This window comes from Echiichthys vipera (assembly GCF_963691815.1).
Source record: "Echiichthys vipera genome assembly, chromosome: 8".
NCBI classification, from domain to species: Eukaryota; Metazoa; Chordata; class Actinopteri; order Perciformes; family Trachinidae; genus Echiichthys; species Echiichthys vipera.
In genome coordinates this window covers 27,394,081-27,413,565 of record NC_139833.1, presented here as the reverse complement: position 1 = coordinate 27,413,565, position 19,485 = coordinate 27,394,081, and the positions used below count along the sequence as shown (strand labels likewise).

Sequence of the window (19,485 nt, the reverse complement as noted above, 5' to 3'; positions counted from 1 at the left end):
CTTCGCCTCCTCTCTTTGAACTGCTCTTGCCGGGGCTAGCCGAGGGAGAGAGACGTGGGCAGGAGCGCGCGGTTGGTGAGTGGGTAGATAATTAAAAGTATACATCCTATTTTTTTTTTATCCATCCGCGCTTTTCCAGCGATTTGGCTGTGCATGGTCTCCAGACCTCCACTGTGATTCAAGTGTTTTTGGCTTTTTCCTTTCTCTCATTGACAGGCATGCTTACTGAAGGTGCTGCTACGTATTTTATTGTGTTTTTATTTGTTTGTGGACTTTTTTTCTTATTCAGCATTGCTTCCCAACAGTTATATTGTGTATATAAAGTTTATATATATATATGTATTTAAAATTCGATGGACAAACTAAGCGTTATGAAAGGTGAGCTGACCGCTTGCTGTCAGATGACTTAATCCAATTAGTATTTCAAAGGGTTAATTAGTTCCATAATGTTCCATTTTTTCCTATGTATGATGATGGTTATCAACAGGACTGAGACAAAGTCAAAGTCAAATTTTGGATCAGAAGTTCGACACAGCCGCAAATTAACCTTAAAAAAATCACAGTATTTCTAGAGGCATACTGTAAATCAAAATACTTCCCCACCACCATGAATTCTTAGAAAAATAATCAAGATACACCGGTCATTACTAAAGTTGTCTTTCTGTTAAATGTCTCTCCATCTGCTTTTCACTTTTCCTCCCCATTCATTTCTCACTTTTTATTGAATGCTTTCTGTTCTCCTTCACCAGAAGGATGGTCTCTGACAGTCTAGTGTCCGTCATGTAACCAAACACCTCTCTGTCTGTTTCCTCCTCAGCCCAGAGAGAAAGGCCGCATGCGTTTCCACAAACTGCAGAATGTACAGATAGCACTGGACTTCCTCAAACACCGACAGGTATGACACATAAAAACGATACCTTGAGCCTTATAGATTTGATCCAACGATTCCAATGCCTTGTCACAAGTCACCTCATTGTGTCTGTGTGTTCATGCGATGCTGTAATCTTGAAAATAATGTCACTGTGTCCTGTATTCTCAGGTCAAGCTAGTTAACATCAGAAACGATGACATAGCAGATGGGAACCCCAAGCTGACCCTGGGGTTAATATGGACCATCATCCTCCATTTCCAGGTCTCCTCGTCTGTCAGTGTTGTGTTCCATTATATTATCGCTTTCTCCCTCTGTCTCTGGGATCTGCACCTGTCGGCTGCTGTTTCCAATCTCCCTGGATTCAATCACAGTGGATCTGCTCTTCAAGATTCCTCTAAAAAATACATTTTCTATTAGGAACAAGAAATGTTAAACCAGCTATTGTTACATACTAAAACTTCAGTCAAGTATTTATGAGCAGTATAAAGAAATAAAACACATCAGGGTGTGGATGTGTGAGTCACTCTCTCGCTGACTCCCAAGGGGAGGGTGTGGCAGGCGGAGTGTACAACTTATTGTCATGCTACACTCCCAACCACATCCCGTATACCCAGGCCTTTTCCTGCTTTTACTGTGTATGCCAAGAGCTGCCAGGCAGAAAACCCTGGGCATCAGCCTAATAGGCAGGGCCATACATGCCTTTCATTGCCTAGCATGGGAAGTAAAGGAGACATTAGTGGTGATGTGGTGTCATTGTGCCCTGTGGCAACACACCGTGTTCTCAAAACCTAGAGGGGAAATATCTGGGTTGTGGCTGCTGGTGAGTCATACAGATCAGAGGGGAGAGAAAAGTTCATCTCTTATCATGTATTAAATCTCACAATGCCATTATCCTAAATTAACTTTATCTACAGAAAAAACATGATTTTGTATGCTCTGAAGTAAAAAAATTTTTTTAAAAAAGTGCATGAAAGATCTGTATTTAAAGTCTAGTTCCTACATAATGAAAACAGCTAGAAGAGTGGTATACATCCACACTGTGGGAAGTCTTCATTGAAAAATTTGAATGGCACACGCACACAAACACACACACACACAAGTGCACATGCATTTATACACACACATACGAAAAACCTGATGCCTATGACTCATCTTTCCCATCCCCATATCCCCCAAATGAAACTGTATCTGGATGCTACAGTGGTGTTTTCACCAGACTCGCCCAGACAGATATCCAGCTGCATCCTCTGAGCCAAATCTTAGGCAATAACACTACAATCTACTGAGCTGCTAATAAATATTTACCAATAGACTAATGTACAACCAGGAAATACATTAGATTAAGGAAAGATAAAGGTGTTTATTGAGGGGAATGATGATATAAACATGACCTAGGAAAATAACCATGGGTGAATCAGTTTAAATTGGATCTTATGGTTTCTACTAATTACTACTATTCTCTAAATTTCTTCAATATGAATTATTAACATTCTGCACATTGTCTTCTTCCATAACATTGTATTTATGCATAATATCTCAGATCTCAGATATTCAGATCAACGGGCAGTCAGAAGACATGACGGCCAAGGAGAAGCTGCTGCTCTGGTCCCAGAGGATGACGGACGGCTACCAGAACATCCGCTGCGATAACTTCAGCACCAGCTGGAGGGACGGCAAGCTCTTCAACGCTGTCATACACAAACACCAGTGAGTGGAGGATTTATTGCTGAATGACTGTATGATTTTAAAATGATAACAGCAATACAAACAGTAGCAAGGGTCTGCTAGTCATTGCACTTGCGTATGAATCATTTTGTGCATAAAGACAAAGACATAACTACTGTATCAGCACAATATTTACCCAACAATCAAAGCAATTTTGAAAAATAAAGGGCTTTATATTTGCTTCTGTAGTGTGACTAGCAATGTTGGGTCTTATCATTACACGTCACTATCTTTGACCTGTATTTAATATCGAGTGCACTGGAGCAGGTGTGGGACTTGACATGCTTTCAAATGTCAAATTTGAAAAAGTTGGATCAGAGTTTGTCACACTGACAAGTATGAATAAAAGGTTTCGAATTCATACAAACTAAGCACCACTTTAGTTTTAAACATTACATGTAAACATTGCAATGATACAAATGACCAGTAACATATCACAGACTGAGCTATGATTCTTGTTATGATGATTGCCTTCGCAAAGCTAATTTCTGCGTTAATTTTAATTCCAATTATGTGTGAGCAGTGAACTTACGCCTGTATCCACTTCTGGCTTCATAAAGGCTAAATTTTTTGACTCAGCAGCTTGTAAAAACATAGTTCTTGGCTCTTTACCCTCTTGGTAGTACATGTCACTACACAGCAGCGTGTGTAGTGTGTAGTAGTGTGTAGTAGTGTAGTGTGTAGTGGCTTTCTGTCTCTGTGGCTGCAGTGCATCATGGAGCCATGATTTAAGGCCGGCCCAACAAATCTTAACCCCAGAAAATTTGAAAGTCTGTTTAATGCTCTAACTCCATAATTCAGTATGAATTACAGATTATTGTCCAACATGTATAATGTGTTCTCAATTTAATTTACACAGGCCTTAAATCCCAGTCTCAGTATTGACCAGATGTATCTAAATGATTTTAGACATGATAACAATGGCACAGCTTCTTCACAGTATTATATCTTATTTATTTTTACTTTGTTTAATCAGGTTTTAAAAACCTGATAGTTTTGCTTTGCTGTTCCCATAAAAATGTCTTCTTTTGACCTATTTTTTATATACTGCACCTGACAGTACTGCTGCTTTAATAAAATATTGATGTCTCTCTGTGAACATTTCAGGCCTTTAGGCCAAGCATTCCACTGAAAGGTGTTGGCTATGAGTAATTCAATCCCACCATAATATGATAGTTCCTCTATTAAACATGACTAGCTGAGATTGTTGGGAACCTAGTATTAAAAAGTCAAATCTGAACTCCTTTCTATTGAACACTAAATATTCTAACTCCCATTAAGTTTTTGTGTGTCTTTATAGAAGAATTAGTGGTTAAGGATTGCTTTGTGTGGTCACATGGGAAATGACTGTGCATTTATTTCTCAGGAAGAACTGTAAATACAATTTGTCATTGGTTAGTTTCTTTTTAGACGTGTTTACAAAGGGGTCCATGCAGAGGGGTCCAGACAGCAAACAGTGGGAAAGTAGAATTAGATGAGAGAAAGTGAAATGCTAAGCATGATGTGCTTTAGAGCCATTATGTACTGAAAGAAAGGGATGCCTGCAGGGGCAGATTACCTTGAACTTGAGCGTGTACCTGAGACTTTTTTTCTCTCTCTGTTGTGGAGCCACCTGAGGCTAGATTACTGGATTACTGCTGCCTTTCATAGCGGTCAGGGGTGCGGTGTGTGGGCGTAACTGTAGCACTCTGGCTGCTACATGAAAACTGTTGGGTTACTTTTTGCCCAGGCATAGTTCAGGGCATCCTGGTGCATAATATGTGTTCATTCTAGAGAATTCAAAATTGTCCAGGTTTTTTGCCGGTGTACAAAGGTTTTTCTAGTTGAATCCAAAATAGCTGCGGTCAAATTTTGTTCATGCAGAAGAAGCAGTGACTTGGCTGTACCACTAGGAGGCTTTTTCAGCGCAGCAACCCTGTGAAAGGATTAACAGGATCTTTACATGATGATGGACACCTGAGACAATGCACAGGATGGATTTACATGCAACCATCAAGCCACCAAAATATGTTTTAACATGAATAAATGGAGCTGTCAGGCTATCCACTACACCATAAGCTTTTTACTTGACACTGGACGAGGACTGTCTGACAAATTTTAAAATGCTCAGTATAAGGAAGAAGTCAAAGAAGAAGAAGAGAAGCCTCGGCTTTAATGGTGGTGTGTCAGGATCTGTCAGTGATGTGGACGACCGGGTGATCATGGTGTGTGAGGATATCCCATCGGAGGGATCCTCCATGGACTCAGGGCAGGGTTCCCATAGCTCAGGGGCCCGCTCCAGCAGTGACGAACTGGGATGGAGGTCCCGTAGCTTTCATGGAAGAGTGGGACAGAGCACGAACAGCTCCTCTAAGCCAACAAGGCAGTACTCTGTTCGAGAAATCCACCATGTGGAGGCTTCTCCTATTTATAGACAGAGTGCGGGTCGTGCTGTACGCATCAGAGAGCTGTATGAAACTGCTTGCTTTTTGTATTTGCTTACTACATATCATCATCAGTACTGCAGGGATATGCATCGCAGATTTGAATTTGGGGATTTGGTTCGATTAATTTAGCATTATGATTGAAAGCTCTGAAATAGTCAGGGATATATGCATGAGAGATGAGGTTCTGTGATGTATTCAGTCATGCGGCTCTGTATTCAGAACACATTAACTTTTCTGAAGCTTTTTTTTTACCTTAGCTGCTCTATAAATTACATTTCACTGATAGATGCTCTGACATCTGCCAGAGAGAGTCAAACACCCAGAGGACAAAAAGGCAGGTGCTCGTACAGGTCTGTCAAAAGTAAACACGTTCGATTTGTCAAAGCATGTAGCCATTGGCAGAAGGTCTTAAAAAAGTACAGCCTCTGCTGCTGATATATTTAGTGTCAGATCATATAAATGAGCAGACCTGTACAGACTACATTAATTATGTATGTCTGTTAATGCTATTGGCTTTAAGCCCTCCATTACATCCCATTTCCCAAGTTTTAGCTTTGATTTTTGAGGTTGAGGCAACAGATGCAGATAGTTATGACGGCATATTAGGGCCATTCTAGGTAAAAAATAATAATAATTTTGGAGCCGGGGGCTGAGCTAATATTCAGAGAAAACGCTGAATTTCTAAGGTAAAAGATATTCTCACTTTACTCCAATGTCTCTTCAAAGTATGGATGCTTATGATAATTTGGTAATTCTTGGCTAATATCCCTTAATTTGATTGCAAAGTATAATTTGCTGTGCAGGTATAATGCACAGCAAGCATCGTCATCTGCGGTGTGATGAGGTTGAATCAACCTTGCGAAGCAATGTGTTTCTTCTTTCTTCTCCTTCTTTGTCTCTCTTAAATTTACAACTTTTACCTAGGATACTAGATTTAGAAAATAAATAAAAATGAACCTACATTGCCCCGAATATGGCATCATACACTGTATAGCCTCTTATGTCACTCACCTTAAACCGCAGCTCTACAATTGGACTTATACATTGCCACCAAATGTATAAAGCCAGTGTTGTTATGGAAACTCATGTTCTTGCACTCTAGACTGTAGTCACTGTAATCAGGCATACTATACAACTCTGTTTCACTGCACCATCCCTGAAGATTACAATGACTTACCCCTCACCTGGTGCTCCTGCTGGTGATTAATTTTCCATTTCTGTGCTCCCCTAGTCCCAGACTCATCGACATGGGCAAAGTGTACCGACAGAGTAACCAGGAGAACCTGGAACAGGCCTTCAATGTTGCAGAGAGAGACCTGGGAGTGACACGCCTCCTGGACCCTGAGGGTAAGACCTGCCCAGTGGATTTAACCTGTTTTTGATCATCATTTGATTCAGTATTAATTGGTGTGTTATGATACAATACTTCTGCAAGTTACTGACTATCAATTATTGCAATGTGAAATAATGAGATGGCATATAATAAATTTCACCTGATCATTTCAGATGTGGATGTCCCACACCCTGATGAGAAGTCCATCATCACTTACGTATCATCCCTGTATGATGTCATGCCCAAGGTTGACGTTCATGATGGCAGAGCTAATGTGAGTAGAACTGTGAATCCTGGTCGATGCTTAGCTTAAGGTATAAATAAATGTTCTTGAGGGTAACTCAAGTCTTTTCTCCAATTTGATCTGGTTAAATGCTGGCTCAGCTTGAATCAAACCTGAGCAGGCTTGTGACTGCTTAGAAATGAGCTATCTTAGCAGTGTTTTCCAATACTTTAGAAGTCCAAAGAGAAATCAAAGTCTTGTGAAACCAATTATCAAAGGAAATTAGCAACCTGTGGTGGTTACACTGCCTACGCCAATAGGATAGGCTCATATAAAGTGTTGCACATCATCTGTTCGCATAAAACACACTGTATAGTACCGGTAGTTTATACTGGGGCTGGACCCCAATATTACACTATTCTTCAATGAAAAGGTATTTGGTTGTCAATACTGGTATTTGGATATTTGTTTTTGAGTAAAACTGTAAAAAAAAAAAATGTCTTTAATTAAAGCAAAAGAAATGGCTGGCAGCACAGTGTTTCAGCTCTGAGTGAGAGTATTTACTGTGTTTTTCTGTCATTAAAGTTACCAATATGAGCTGCTCTGTTTCAACAGTGTTAGGCTTAAAGGACGCACAGGCAGGCTGAAATCACTGCGCTGTTCTGAGCAGTTATCACTAACTAGCGCAAATTTATTAATGGCAACAAATATCCAAATATTCACTGTTGATTAGTACCGAATATGCAAAGCTCAAAAAATTGTATTTGAGACAGCCCTTGTTTATAGGCTTAGTGGACTAATACTTTGCGGATGTATTTAATATCCTGATACATTCTAAACCAAGTCCTAATCTTAAACTTGACTAATAATCTTTTCTAACAATTGTCCGTACAAACCCACAAACAACTGCACACACTGACTCTGGGAGAACTGGAGAAATATGCTTCTGTGTGTCTGTCTCCCACCATTGTGTTCCTTCTCCCAACTCTTCCCCCTTGTCCACTCACACAAGACCTGGATTGTTTGGTACCTAATTGAGTTTGGCGTGATGTGCGAGTGATGGAGCATGGCGACCCAGGAGAACAAGTGCCCTCCTGTCTGTTGTTTTTAAACTCCCAACTGTATTTTTCTGCTGCGTCGGCTGCAGGAGCTGGAGTTGCGCTGGCAGGAGTACTACGAGCTGGTGACTATTCTGCTCCAGTGGATCCGCCACCATGTCATGATCTTCGAGGAGAGGAAGTTCCCTGCCAGCTATGAGGAGATAGAGGTAAGCTGATATTATGCCTCTCTGCCAAAGATTTGTCTTTGTTATGTGTGTGTTTGCAGTTGAGCAGCACTGAATCTGAATCAGCTTTATTGGCCAAGTATGTGAATAAATACAAGGAATCTGACTTGTTTTTTTATTATTGCTTTCAACGTACTTACATAAAAGAGCGTGGAAGTATTACTGTGCCGTAGGTGGGGGCAGTGCCGTTGCTGAGAAAATGCAGCCAAAAGGCAGATAATAAAAAAAACTAATCCTGAGGAGAATGACCTGCCGTGCCACTCCCTGTCAGTGTCCCAGAAACAAAAGCATAGCGTAACTTTAGTAATTTTTCGTAATTTTCTTTGAAGTCAAATTATTAGCAACACAATATAATTAAAAGTAGCGATTTTGGTGTGGTTCTTCAGAGCAGTTAAGTCTGGCCAAGTCAAGTTCTTTGACTCATAATTTCAATTCAATTTACACCAGTCATGGGAATGAACAAATGATACTATAGAGGACAGCACCCAGGCTATTAGAACAGTAGGGCGTTGTGCTACCTTAATGTCCTTAACCTATTTACGAAATTAGGATTTCAACATGTGTCATTTACTCAAGAAAAGTCAAGACCTGTCAGAAATTGAAACAAAAAATATATAAATATATTGCAAATTTAAACTTATTTTGTGTATTTTTTCTTTAGCTTCTTTGGCGTCAGTTCTTGAAGTTCAAAGAGACAGAGCTGCCAGTGAAAGAGACCGACAAGAACCGGTCCAAACACATCTACCAGTCCTTTGAGGCAAGCAACCCTTATTTTCTGTCCTTTTGTTTTATGGTACTCTGTTCTGTTGAGTCATGACTAACGTAGTCTGCCCCCACCTGCCCACAGAGTGCCGTGCACGCTGGTCAGGTGAAGGTCCCTCCAGGCTACCACCCCATCGATGTGGAGAAAGAATGGGGTCGGCTTCACGTGGCCATCCTGGAAAGAGAACGGCTGCTCAGGATAGAGTTTGAGAGGTACGGGGGGTGGCAGGGTTACCTGACTCCACCAGATGGATTCGCATGATTCACATTTGCTGATCTGCGAGTAAAATACAACGGTGCTCGCGAGATCAGGATAGTCTCACGAGACTAGTGGCAGATAAGCTTGTCCCAACCAAGGATTGTATTGGTAACGAGACAGAACAGTCTAGAAAAAAAGTCAACATCTAATATTATGAAGCTGATAACTGAAAAATGTCAACTAGCTGATAGCCTAGCTATAGCCTAATGAGTTAGCAGACCAACGTCGCCAAAGCTGTGCGCATGAAGGTATGACAAAAATACTTCATCATCAATTACATTTTTATTCACCTTTTCACTAAGTTTGTTAAGTTACATTGCTTTTCTTCCAACAACTCTGGATTTCATTTAGCCATCATAGATTTCAGCTGTCTTAGTTTCCTGCTTTGGTGCAATAAGCCAAACATTTTGGCTTTGGTGTGTATCAAAACAAGAGACATGTGTTCTTCCTAATTGGATGCATAAAAATATATAATTAGGTCTGATGAAATGTAATGAGAAATTGTAGAAGCTCTATGTATTTAAAATAGCTTTGTGTCATGCCTGGAAAATGGGATGTCACAAGATTGTCTGGTCATCTTGCAGTTTGATTGTCTTGTTTATGGTTCTGACTGAATGAGCAGACTGGATTTCTTTGTCAGAAAACATTTTAGTCTCGCTCTGCACTGCTACTTGGCACTTGGAGTATTTTCCTAAGAACAATCTGAGGTAGAGAAGAACTGACTTTCTTTTTTGCTGGAACGGTCATTTTTTTGCAATCTTGGCATGGCATTTGTGAGTGATCCTCATAAACTGGAGTATTTGCTGCATTGCAAGTGGCTGTAAGTTGTGATCTTTAGCTTCTGGACGTCTAAATGCACTATGGTTGTGCAACATGTATTTAGTTCTAGAAATGTCAAGGAGGGAGTTGATACTGTGGAAGTGGGACAGGGATTATTACAATTTAACTTTTTCAGTGATCTTAACTGATCTTAAATTATCCAGACTCGAGAGGCTCCAGAGGATCGTCACTAAAGTCCAGATGGAGTCAGGGTCGTGTGAGAGCCAACTCAGCCACCTGGAAACCCTGCTACAGACGGTGAGTTCTACCCAGGTCTAAAAGAAATACTTTGGTGTGTGTTCGCAAAGAAGAAACAATCAAGAAGATGATCGTTTTAGACATGTGGCTTTTGTTAATTCCATTGTGACCAAAGAGTTGTCCCAAAGCTTTTTAAAATACTAAATTCATCTGCACCGTAGCAGCAGTCTGGAGCAGGGGATGGTTTGCAGGCATCAGCATACATAGCAGTCATATAGTCTTATTCAATACAGACTTCTTGAGCTTCTGTCATACCATTTAGTTTAACACAAACTCACTACAAAACATCCTTGAAACTAATGAAGGAAATATTGTACTTTTCAAGGTTATCTACCAAATTTGGAGTGAAAATCTAGAAAAAGATGACAGGAATCTCTAGAATCCTTCAGGCAGAGAAAGGGCTGATGGAAGGGCGTACAGTACTCTGATCCAACCCTACACCCTTCTGCTTCCTGATTAGAGTGACTCAGAGTGACTGGAGTAATGAAGCACCCTTCATTACTGTGTCGGGTAGAACTACAGGACAAGCTTCAGGACCAACTATCGCAACATTATAAGAATAATAACAATAATAATAATAATAATATTAATAATAACAATAATAATAATAATAATTATAATGGATTTGTTTGGTTTTGCAACAGTCCCTTAAATACACAACTCATTACAATCAACTGAACCATTTTCTAAACCAGGGATGTCAAAGTCAAATACATCAGAGGGCCAAAAAAACAAATTTGCTACAAGCCGAGGGACGGACTGGTTCAATGTTTATTAAAACATATTAAAATGATTGCATACAACCTATTGAACCAAGACCTAACACAGTGTACCGTATTATATATAATAATTAAATAAATAATCCAATATTTTTGTATGGCTCCAGCAGTAATTTCAGGTGAAAACATTTTTCAACAGGCTCACAGACAAAAACAAACTTCCTTCAAAGAGAAAACACATGTCCTGTACATTAAATGAATAAAGCAAATTTTTTTTTCAAGGAAAACATTTTCAACAGGCACAGCAAAAAAGAAAATGTCCTTCAAAAATAAAATGTGTTCCTTAATATCAAGATAAAGACACACAGCTTTGCCTTTTACCTCCGTGAAAATGCACTCTGCCTCCCAGCGAGCTTGAAACACCCTGTTCTCATCGTCCACCTTCCGTTTAGCCATTATTGGGGGGGGTGCTGAACATTGACATCTGCCCTGAATGCTTAAGAATATTGAAGACGGGGCGGCCCACTTGCATTGTGGGTAATGTAGTTTTTTGCGTAAAAACACCAGCAGGCGGCTGTGGCGTGCGGGCCGGTTCTAATACTAATCAAATATCATCACGGGGGCCAAGATAATTAATTGGCGGGCTGAATCTGGCCCCCGGGCCCTGACTTTGACACCCATGTTCTAAACTAACTAAGTCTGTTTTAGGTAAGGCAACGTATTACTATCCTTTGAAATGACTGCACAGAACTCCCATTTGTATGTTCGATACGTGGTTTTGCCTCCGGACAGGAGTATGGTTTGTAAGCCTGCATCGATGCAGAATCACTGTTCGAGGGTTGTGTAACCCACTTCCACTCTGCGCTAGCTTGTTTGGAATGATACTGCCTTCCACGCAAATGTCCAGGTGGAATGAGAGTGTGTAGGGGCTGGATTGGAATTGGAAATTTGAATTAAACATTTTGTTGGCATTAGAAAATAGCATTCAGATTTATATTTTTATTGGCTTCATCCCTTCAGGACATCCGTCTACTGAACGCAGGGAAACCAGCTCAGCACACAGCAGAAGTGGAGCGGGAGCTGGACAAGGCAGATAACATGATTCGCCTGCTCTTCAACGACGTGCAGATACTCAAGGATGGGCGCCACCCTCAGGCTGAACAGATGTACCGCAGGTGGGTGTTTCGTGTATTGCATTCAAGTGAACTTTCAACATAATACACCCAGTTACCAAACGGCTCTGAATACAAGAAAGCAGCAGAATAAAATACTGTGTTCCTCTTGTCCGCAGGGTTTACCGCCTCCATGAGCGCCTTGTGAACTTGCGTACCGATTACAACCTTCGCCTGAAGACCACTGTGACAACTGTCCAGGCTAACCAGATGCAGACCTCCCAGCAGACCTCCAAGAAAGTGCGGCCTGAGATGGATGATGTGACCATCCGCTATGTCAAAGATCTCCTGGCCTGGGTGGAGGAGAATCAGCTTCGCATAGATGAAGCTGACTGGGGCTCTGATCTGCCCTCTGTTGAGTCCCAGCTGGGCAGCCACAGAGGCTTGCACCAAACTGTGGAGGACTTCCGCTCCAAGATTGAACGGGCCAGGGCTGACGAGGTAGTACACTTATCAGAACCAGACATCACATCATACACTGCCCGGTGTTGTGCTGTTAATTTTAAAGTGACCTCTGTTGCATCTCCCATATTCTGCAGAGCCAGCTATCTCCTGTCAGTAAGGGCGCATACAGAGACTACATGGGTAAACTGGACCTTCAGTATGGCAAACTGCTGGTAAATATTTTCACGTTTAAAACTGCAAAGAATGAAATGCTAAAAGTTGTAGTTGTGGGTTTCTGAGTGCTTTTTAATCAACTGTTGTTATTTTTTGTTTTTCCTTTCAGAACTCTTCAAAATCCCGTCTAAGGAACTTGGATTCACTCCACGCCTTCGTCAGCGCTGCCACTAAAGAACTGATGTGGTTAAACGACAAAGAGGAGGAGGAGGTCAACTTCGACTGGAGTGACAGGAACAGCAACATGACGGCTAAGAAAGACAACTACTCGGTGTGTTCTTGAAGAAGATTTTGTTAAAGATGTTTTGATAAATGAATGAAGTGATTACACATGTTTTATTTCCTAAAATTGCCATCAACCTTTATTTGGATTGTTCAGGGTCTCATGCGAGAGCTGGAGCTGAGGGAGAAGAAAGTCAATGATCTCCAGACTACAGGAGACAAACTCGTCAGGGATGCACATCCTGGAAAGAAGACAGTTGAGGTAATTACAGGACTCACCCACAGGACTCAGTGAAAATCCACATACTTGTGTAAAAGCTACTGAGTGCGGCCTCAACTAACGAGCTGTTGTCATGTCTCTTGCAGGCCTTCACAGCCGCCCTGCAGACTCAGTGGAGCTGGCTCCTCCAGCTGTGCTGCTGTATTGAGGCTCATCTCAAAGAAAACACAGCCTACTACCAGGTACAGAACAGTGATATGAAGACAAATTGAGCTTTTGGAATTCCTATTACTCTACAATAAACATCCATCAGTATTTATAGAGCAAATAGTCACATGTTCTGTCCCACATGATGTCCTTTCCTTGCAGTTCTTTGCTGATGTGAAAGAGGCTCAGGACAAGATGAAGAAAATGCAAGAGAACATGAAAAAGAAATACAGCTGTGATCGCTCCACCACAGCCACACGCCTGGAGGATCTGCTGCAGGATGCTGTGGTGAGTTTTGACCGCTGACATGGGTATATCTACATACGATGATCCCAGATGAGCGTCTTAAGAAAATGTAGAAGGAAGAAGAAAGTATATCAAGTTGATGGACGATTTTGATCCGGAAGCAAAATTGCCCTAATGCTTATATTTTATGTGTGCCATTAGAAACGATTTAACGCTAATCTTGTTTGTTGTCTTTTTTTCACCAGGAGGAGAAAGAACAGTTGAACGAATTCAAGACCCTTGCGACCGGCCTGAACAAGAGAGCCAAGTCCATCATCCAGCTGAAACCTCGCAACCCCACCACCTCCATCAAAGGCAAACTGCCCATTCAGGCTGTCTGTGACTTCAAGCAACAGGAGGTTAGTGGTTTGTGATTCATTCACAACCGAGCGTGGTCATACTTGTCGCAGAACCTCAGTATGCATATGTTTAATGTGTGTATTTATCAGCTGTGGATTGTGTTTTAGATCACTGTCCATAAAGGAGATGAGTGCGCACTCCTCAACAATTCACAGCCCTTCAAGTGGAAGGTCCTGAACCACTCTGGAGACGAGGCGGTGGTGCCCTCCGTCTGCTTCATGGTACCTCCGGTCAACAAGGAGGCCACGGACAGTGTGTCCAGGTGAGAACACAGTGAAACAACACACAATTAGTCACCGATGTGACATCTAATTAGATAAACGGAGTAATGCAGCTATTCAGACAAGCTCCGGGTCTTGAACGTCACTGTGGGTTTTCTAATACAGTGGCAAGGCATAATGATCCATGTGGCAGATCATTTACAGATGTTATTTACAGTAGTTAAGGTAACCACATGTTTCATAATTCCCTGAAGCAGCAGGGAATTATGTAATGCTAGAGATAACCTTTAACTTATAACTGATTTAAGAAGACAATTCTGTTTCGATCCAATCCCAAATAAATAATGGGTCTGATACTAAACTGTTAATTAAAGGGTATAATCTCTGATGTACAGTGTGTCTCTGCTTTCCTCACCCACTCCAGCCTCGATGCAGGTTATCAGCAGATGGTGTCCATGTGGCAGACGCTCCATATCGACATGAAGAGCTTGCTGTCGTGGCAGTACCTGATGAGAGACTACACGCAGATACGCACCTGGAACATCACCATGGTTAGCGTTAACACTTGTGAAAAATTAAAAAAAGAGGAGCCATTAAGAGGTGTTATTATTGGGATAGGTGTAAACTTTATTCACGAGCTGACCAAGAGATGTGCAAGATGGAGGAACAATACAAAAATCATAATTAATAAGTATCAAACCACATACAATTGTCAGCCAACTGTATGCTACTTATTAAAAAATAAGACCAATGCAACAGCTTCCATTATCTGCAAATAGCTTATAGGAGTTTAACACATAAATCAAGGCATGTGTAGGATAGACAAGACCACTAAAGTCTGTTATTTTAAGAGCAGGCTATGTAGGGAAGATTGCTTTTATTCAATTATGGAATCAAATTGAGTTACTGTAGAATAATTGAATAGCTCTGGAAAGAGTGCGCTAGTATTCATACAATTAACAACAAAATGGTTTTGTTTGTGCTTTAATGATTCTAATATATTTCAGTCCATTACATAAACCTGACCCCAAACCAGAAATACATCATTAAATCAAATAACAGCATCACCGTCTTTAGAATACGTATGATATGTCCTGCCTCCTGATCCCTCTCCTTATCCTCCTCCGACCTGCGCAGTTAAAGACCATGAAACCAGAGGAGTACAGGCTGCTGATGAGGAACTTGGAGCTTCACTACCAGGATTACATGCGTGACAGTCAGGACTCGCAGCTCTTTGGCCCGGATGACCGCATGCAGGTGGAGGAGGAATACACCAAGTCGACCCAGCATTTTGACAATCTGCTTCGCTCCATGGAGAAAGGTAACTTTCTTTTTTTCTCTATACAACAAAGCTTTTGATAATTCATAAACATGAAAATAAACTATTAGTGAATAGCTTTACAGTATGTAATTGTCGTTCATCTTTCAGGACAAATGGTTGTTAGACTCAAAGGTGAGTGCTATCCAGCCAGTCAAAGCTCCAGCTCACCAAAGCTAGTGTGTGTATACGCTTTAAGCTTTGGGTGAGGTGTTGGATGTTAACCAGTACTGTTAGAGGAGAGTTCTGATTGACTGCATGTTGTTTTGGGTCCCACATTGCTTCTTTTTTTGCAAAAATCCATATTGTGTGAGTTAGGCTACAGTGTGTTGTTCCTTTTTTGTTGCAGCCGTATCACCTAATGCGATTACTCACTGTAGGTAGAAAATACTTGCTATATACCGTATGCTATGACTGCAGTGCATATGTAGCTGCGCACGTTTGTGCCAATGATCGTGCTTATGTGCACAGCAGATATGTGGTAGATGTTGCAAAAAAAAGTGATTTGAGTGTGAAAAATGTTTAGAAAGATGTAGTTACACGTCAAAAATACCAAATCATACATGTGCCATATCATACTGTGCCATGAACACACACCTCTTATCTAAGCTGTGTGATTTATTTTTAATCTATTCAGTATTTCTATATTCTTGGCCTTTGAGTGCATCAAAAGTCTATTTTTCCCTCGACTTTGCCTTCAGTCTAAATAAACAGTTTATTCTGCTGTTCTGAACTAAAACATATGTTTCTACACAGGTCAACAGAATGAGACTCTGTGTAAGAACTACATCTCTGAGATCAAAGACCTGCGTCTGCGTATAGAGGACTGTGAGGCTGGGACTGTGGCTCGCATACGCAAACCTATGGACAAGGAACCTCTGAAAGAATGTGTTCAGAAGACAGCAGACCAGCAGGTACTTTGCATGCCAATGTCACATCAAAATTGCTTTACATGATTATTACAGTATAGTAACATTTTAAGTAGGATATTTAATTACCACCACTCTATATTGTACTCTATATTGTGTGCTGCTGGGCTTGAATCAGCTGCATTGTCTAAAGCCTGGAGGATACATTACATTACCTTTCCTCCCTTCCTGTTAATTTACTTAAGGGGTTGAAGTAGAAACTGGTCAGTATTACCATGTCAAATTGTAATTATCATTTAAACCATGTTTGATCACTGCACTGTGAAAAACTCAGTGCTGTCCTAGAAAAGCGTTATTAATAGTTGGTCACCTTTTCTGTAGAACATGCAGACAGAAAGTCACTGTGAAAGTCACAAATAGTGCAGCTAATTTTATTAGTGGTTTTCAATATATGACTTGCTATTTATCAGTACTTTTTGAATATTTTGAGCACATAACAACACTGTGATAATTCTGATAATTATGACCATTTTGGTCACTATAACTCTTAAATGAAATGTTCATACCTTTTCATGTATACGTACTAATATCTTCTTTGCAAGAATCTTTGTGAAGAGAGATGCAAAATGTGTGATATAGTATGTTGATGATGTGGTCATTGTGTATTTTTCAGCAGCAATTTTCCACATTTTTCTGACCCTCATGATATTATGAGCAAGTTAGTTTTCATATAGGCCCAATCAGCCAACATCTGTGAAGGTAAAGTAGGGTTAGAGTCTCAGCAACCCACTGGCCCTAGAGGCAAAACATATCCATCCACATAAAAGATCATAGATGATCATTTGATAATTTTGTAAGGGGGCAATGATATGAAGGATTGGTGGAAAGAAGAAAGACAGAAAGAAATACAATTCCATATTGTCTCTAAGAGCTTAAATCAGTGTATTGTGAAAGTACAGCAGATATAGTAATTGTATTTGCTAAAAGGTCTTGTTGGTTTTCTTCGTCCGTTGTTGATGTTTTTTTTTTCATGTTTAACAAGTTCTGACTCTCTACATGTTGTCTTCTTCTATTGTCCAGAAAGTCCAGGTGAAGCTTGAGGGCCTAAAGAAGGACCTTGATAAGGTATCTGTGAAGACCCAGGAGGTCTTGGCCTCCCCTCAGCCGTCTGCCTCAGCTCCTGTCCTGCGCTCAGAGCTTGACCTCACTGTGCAGAAGATGGATCATGCCCACATGCTCTCCTCGGTTTATCTTGAGAAGTGAGTCCCTTAACCAATTACTCTGGAGAGTTGAGAGAAAATGTCCTAATGCCCCTATGCCTTGCTACATTATTAACGTATTGTTTCTTGCCCCAGGCTGAAGACTGTGGAAATGGTCATCCGCAACACACAGGGTGCTGAGGGAGTTCTCAAGCAGTATGAGGACTGTCTGCGCGAGGTTCACACCGTGCCTAGTGACGCCAAGGAAGTAGAGACTTACAGAGCAAAGCTTAAGGTAAATAGCCTATGATTATTTTGCTAGGTCTCTGTGTTCAGAAATACAACATCATTTAAAGAAGAACTTTTTCAACTAATGTATATTTGCATATAAAAAATACCAGCCAATTGCTCACTTTGTCATTTTTGGGTCCATATACTCCATGTATTAATATTGTATCTATGTATAATTTCTATTTTATTCTTTTCTGCTTTAGTTAATCCACCCCATACCATTGATCTGTTAATCTCTATACTACTGTATCTGTATTTAATTAAGTTGTTTCTATGGTACTGCTTCAACAAACAAATCCCCCAGTTGGGATCAATAAAGGTGTTTCTTACTGCTTCCATTAAGTAGTTCTGCCTAGTCTGAACTGATGTTTTTGACCTTGTTCTCTCACTGCTGACCGGCCTTTCTTTTTGTATGAAATCCTCAGAAAATGCGAGCTGAGGCTGATAGTGAGCAGCCAGTGTTCGATTCTCTGGAAGAAGAGCTGAAGAAGGCCACTGCAGTGAGTGACAAGATGTCACGTGTGCACAGCGAGCGTGACATCGAGCTGGATCACTACCGCCAGCACCTGTCTAGTCTTCAGGATCGCTGGAAGGCCGTGTTCAACCAGATGGACATTCGCCAGAGAGAGCTAGAGCTTCTTGGCCGCCAGCTAGGCTACTATCGTGAGAGCTACGATTGGCTGATCCGTTGGATTTCCGATGCCAAGGAGAGGCAGGAGAAGATCCAGGCTGTGTCCATCACTGACAGCAAAACTCTGAAAGAACAACTGGCCCAGGAGAAGGTATATCGCGTGCAGCTTCAGATTACCAGAATACATATTTTCTTAGCATTGTTTATTTTCTAATTGTTTTCAAAGGAAACTAGTGAGCTCAACTCTTAATTTAAACCCCCTTTCAAAACAGAAACTGCTGGAGGAGATTGAGAACAACAAAGACAATGTTGATGAGTGTCAAAAATATGCTAAAGCATACATTGATACTATCAAGGTGAGCATTAAACAACACTAGTTTGCATTAATGATGGTAAATATTGTAATTTGGAGCATTCAAAGAAAGTATTTGTACCATAACTGATGCATGGAGAATGTCCCTTTTTCAAATAGGACTATGAACTCCAGTTAGTCGCTTACAAAGCTCAGGTGGATCCTCTTGCTTCTCCCTTGAAGAAAACCAAACTGGATTCTGCTTCTGACAACATCATTCAGGAGGTGTGTTTCTTAGAACCCATGTTGGATAGAAAAAAGTGAATATTTTGATAAAGCAGAAATAAAACATTAACTGATTTCACTTTGAAAGACATGTGCATGAAGCTGAAAAAGAGTTTGTTTTTTTTCCTGTCTCAGTATGTAACACTGAGGACCCGGTACAGTGAGCTGATGACTCTGACTAGTCAGTACATCAAGTTCATCACCGACACACAGCGCCGCCTGGAGGACGAGGAGGTGCGTGACAACTGGCTGAGGATCCCAAACACACTAAATCCTAACATTAACCTAACCAACCAACCAAATAATCAACCAACCAACAAGATTGCTCGTGCATGCACGCACAGTGTGTCACATACATACATAACATTAATGTGCGGGTGACAAATAGTTCCTTTGCAAGGGTTCCGCTTGAAACATTGGCATGCTGTAGCTAATCTGTCAGCTAAAGAAGCAGTTAGAAAAAAAATATCCATTTCAGTTGGTCATTTTATTTGAGTGTGGTCAAAACCTGCTCTATATGTAAAGTGACTTAACTTTTGTAATGATTTGCCGCTATAAATAAAATTTAATTTAATTGAATGAAGATAGAGGGTTAGTGAAACTAGCACCAAAACT

At 40.8% G+C, this 19,485-nt stretch overlaps 1 protein-coding gene across 24 annotated transcripts in view; it reads left to right on the top strand.

The window, feature by feature from the left end:
- The window catches only part of plecb (plectin b), a 145,096-nt gene that overhangs the window by 110,747 nt on the left and 14,864 nt on the right, over positions 1-19,485 (top strand). For 13 of the 24 annotated variants that reach the window (XM_083918578.1, XM_083918577.1, XM_083918584.1 and 10 more), the window contains 28 exons: positions 818-895; positions 1,040-1,144; positions 2,412-2,578; positions 6,254-6,369; positions 6,529-6,629; positions 7,726-7,845; positions 8,525-8,620; positions 8,711-8,838; positions 9,868-9,961; positions 11,701-11,855; positions 11,972-12,293; positions 12,392-12,469; positions 12,580-12,741; positions 12,850-12,954; positions 13,059-13,154; positions 13,282-13,407; positions 13,611-13,763; positions 13,872-14,026; positions 14,410-14,536; positions 15,123-15,306; positions 15,415-15,438; positions 16,060-16,217; positions 17,253-17,431; positions 17,528-17,666; positions 18,088-18,444; positions 18,566-18,649; positions 18,766-18,870; positions 19,006-19,104. In XM_083918578.1, coding sequence (XP_083774704.1) covers positions 818-895; positions 1,040-1,144; positions 2,412-2,578; positions 6,254-6,369; positions 6,529-6,629; positions 7,726-7,845; positions 8,525-8,620; positions 8,711-8,838; positions 9,868-9,961; positions 11,701-11,855; positions 11,972-12,293; positions 12,392-12,469; positions 12,580-12,741; positions 12,850-12,954; positions 13,059-13,154; positions 13,282-13,407; positions 13,611-13,763; positions 13,872-14,026; positions 14,410-14,536; positions 15,123-15,306; positions 15,415-15,438; positions 16,060-16,217; positions 17,253-17,431; positions 17,528-17,666; positions 18,088-18,444; positions 18,566-18,649; positions 18,766-18,870; positions 19,006-19,104 — 3,813 coding nt within the window. The remainder of the gene's footprint in view (positions 1-817; positions 896-1,039; positions 1,145-2,411; positions 2,579-6,253; positions 6,370-6,528; positions 6,630-7,725; positions 7,846-8,524; positions 8,621-8,710; positions 8,839-9,867; positions 9,962-11,700; positions 11,856-11,971; positions 12,294-12,391; positions 12,470-12,579; positions 12,742-12,849; positions 12,955-13,058; positions 13,155-13,281; positions 13,408-13,610; positions 13,764-13,871; positions 14,027-14,409; positions 14,537-15,122; positions 15,307-15,414; positions 15,439-16,059; positions 16,218-17,252; positions 17,432-17,527; positions 17,667-18,087; positions 18,445-18,565; positions 18,650-18,765; positions 18,871-19,005; positions 19,105-19,485) is intronic. The other 11 variants (XM_083918579.1, XM_083918586.1, XM_083918595.1 and 8 more) reach the window with 3 other exon arrangements.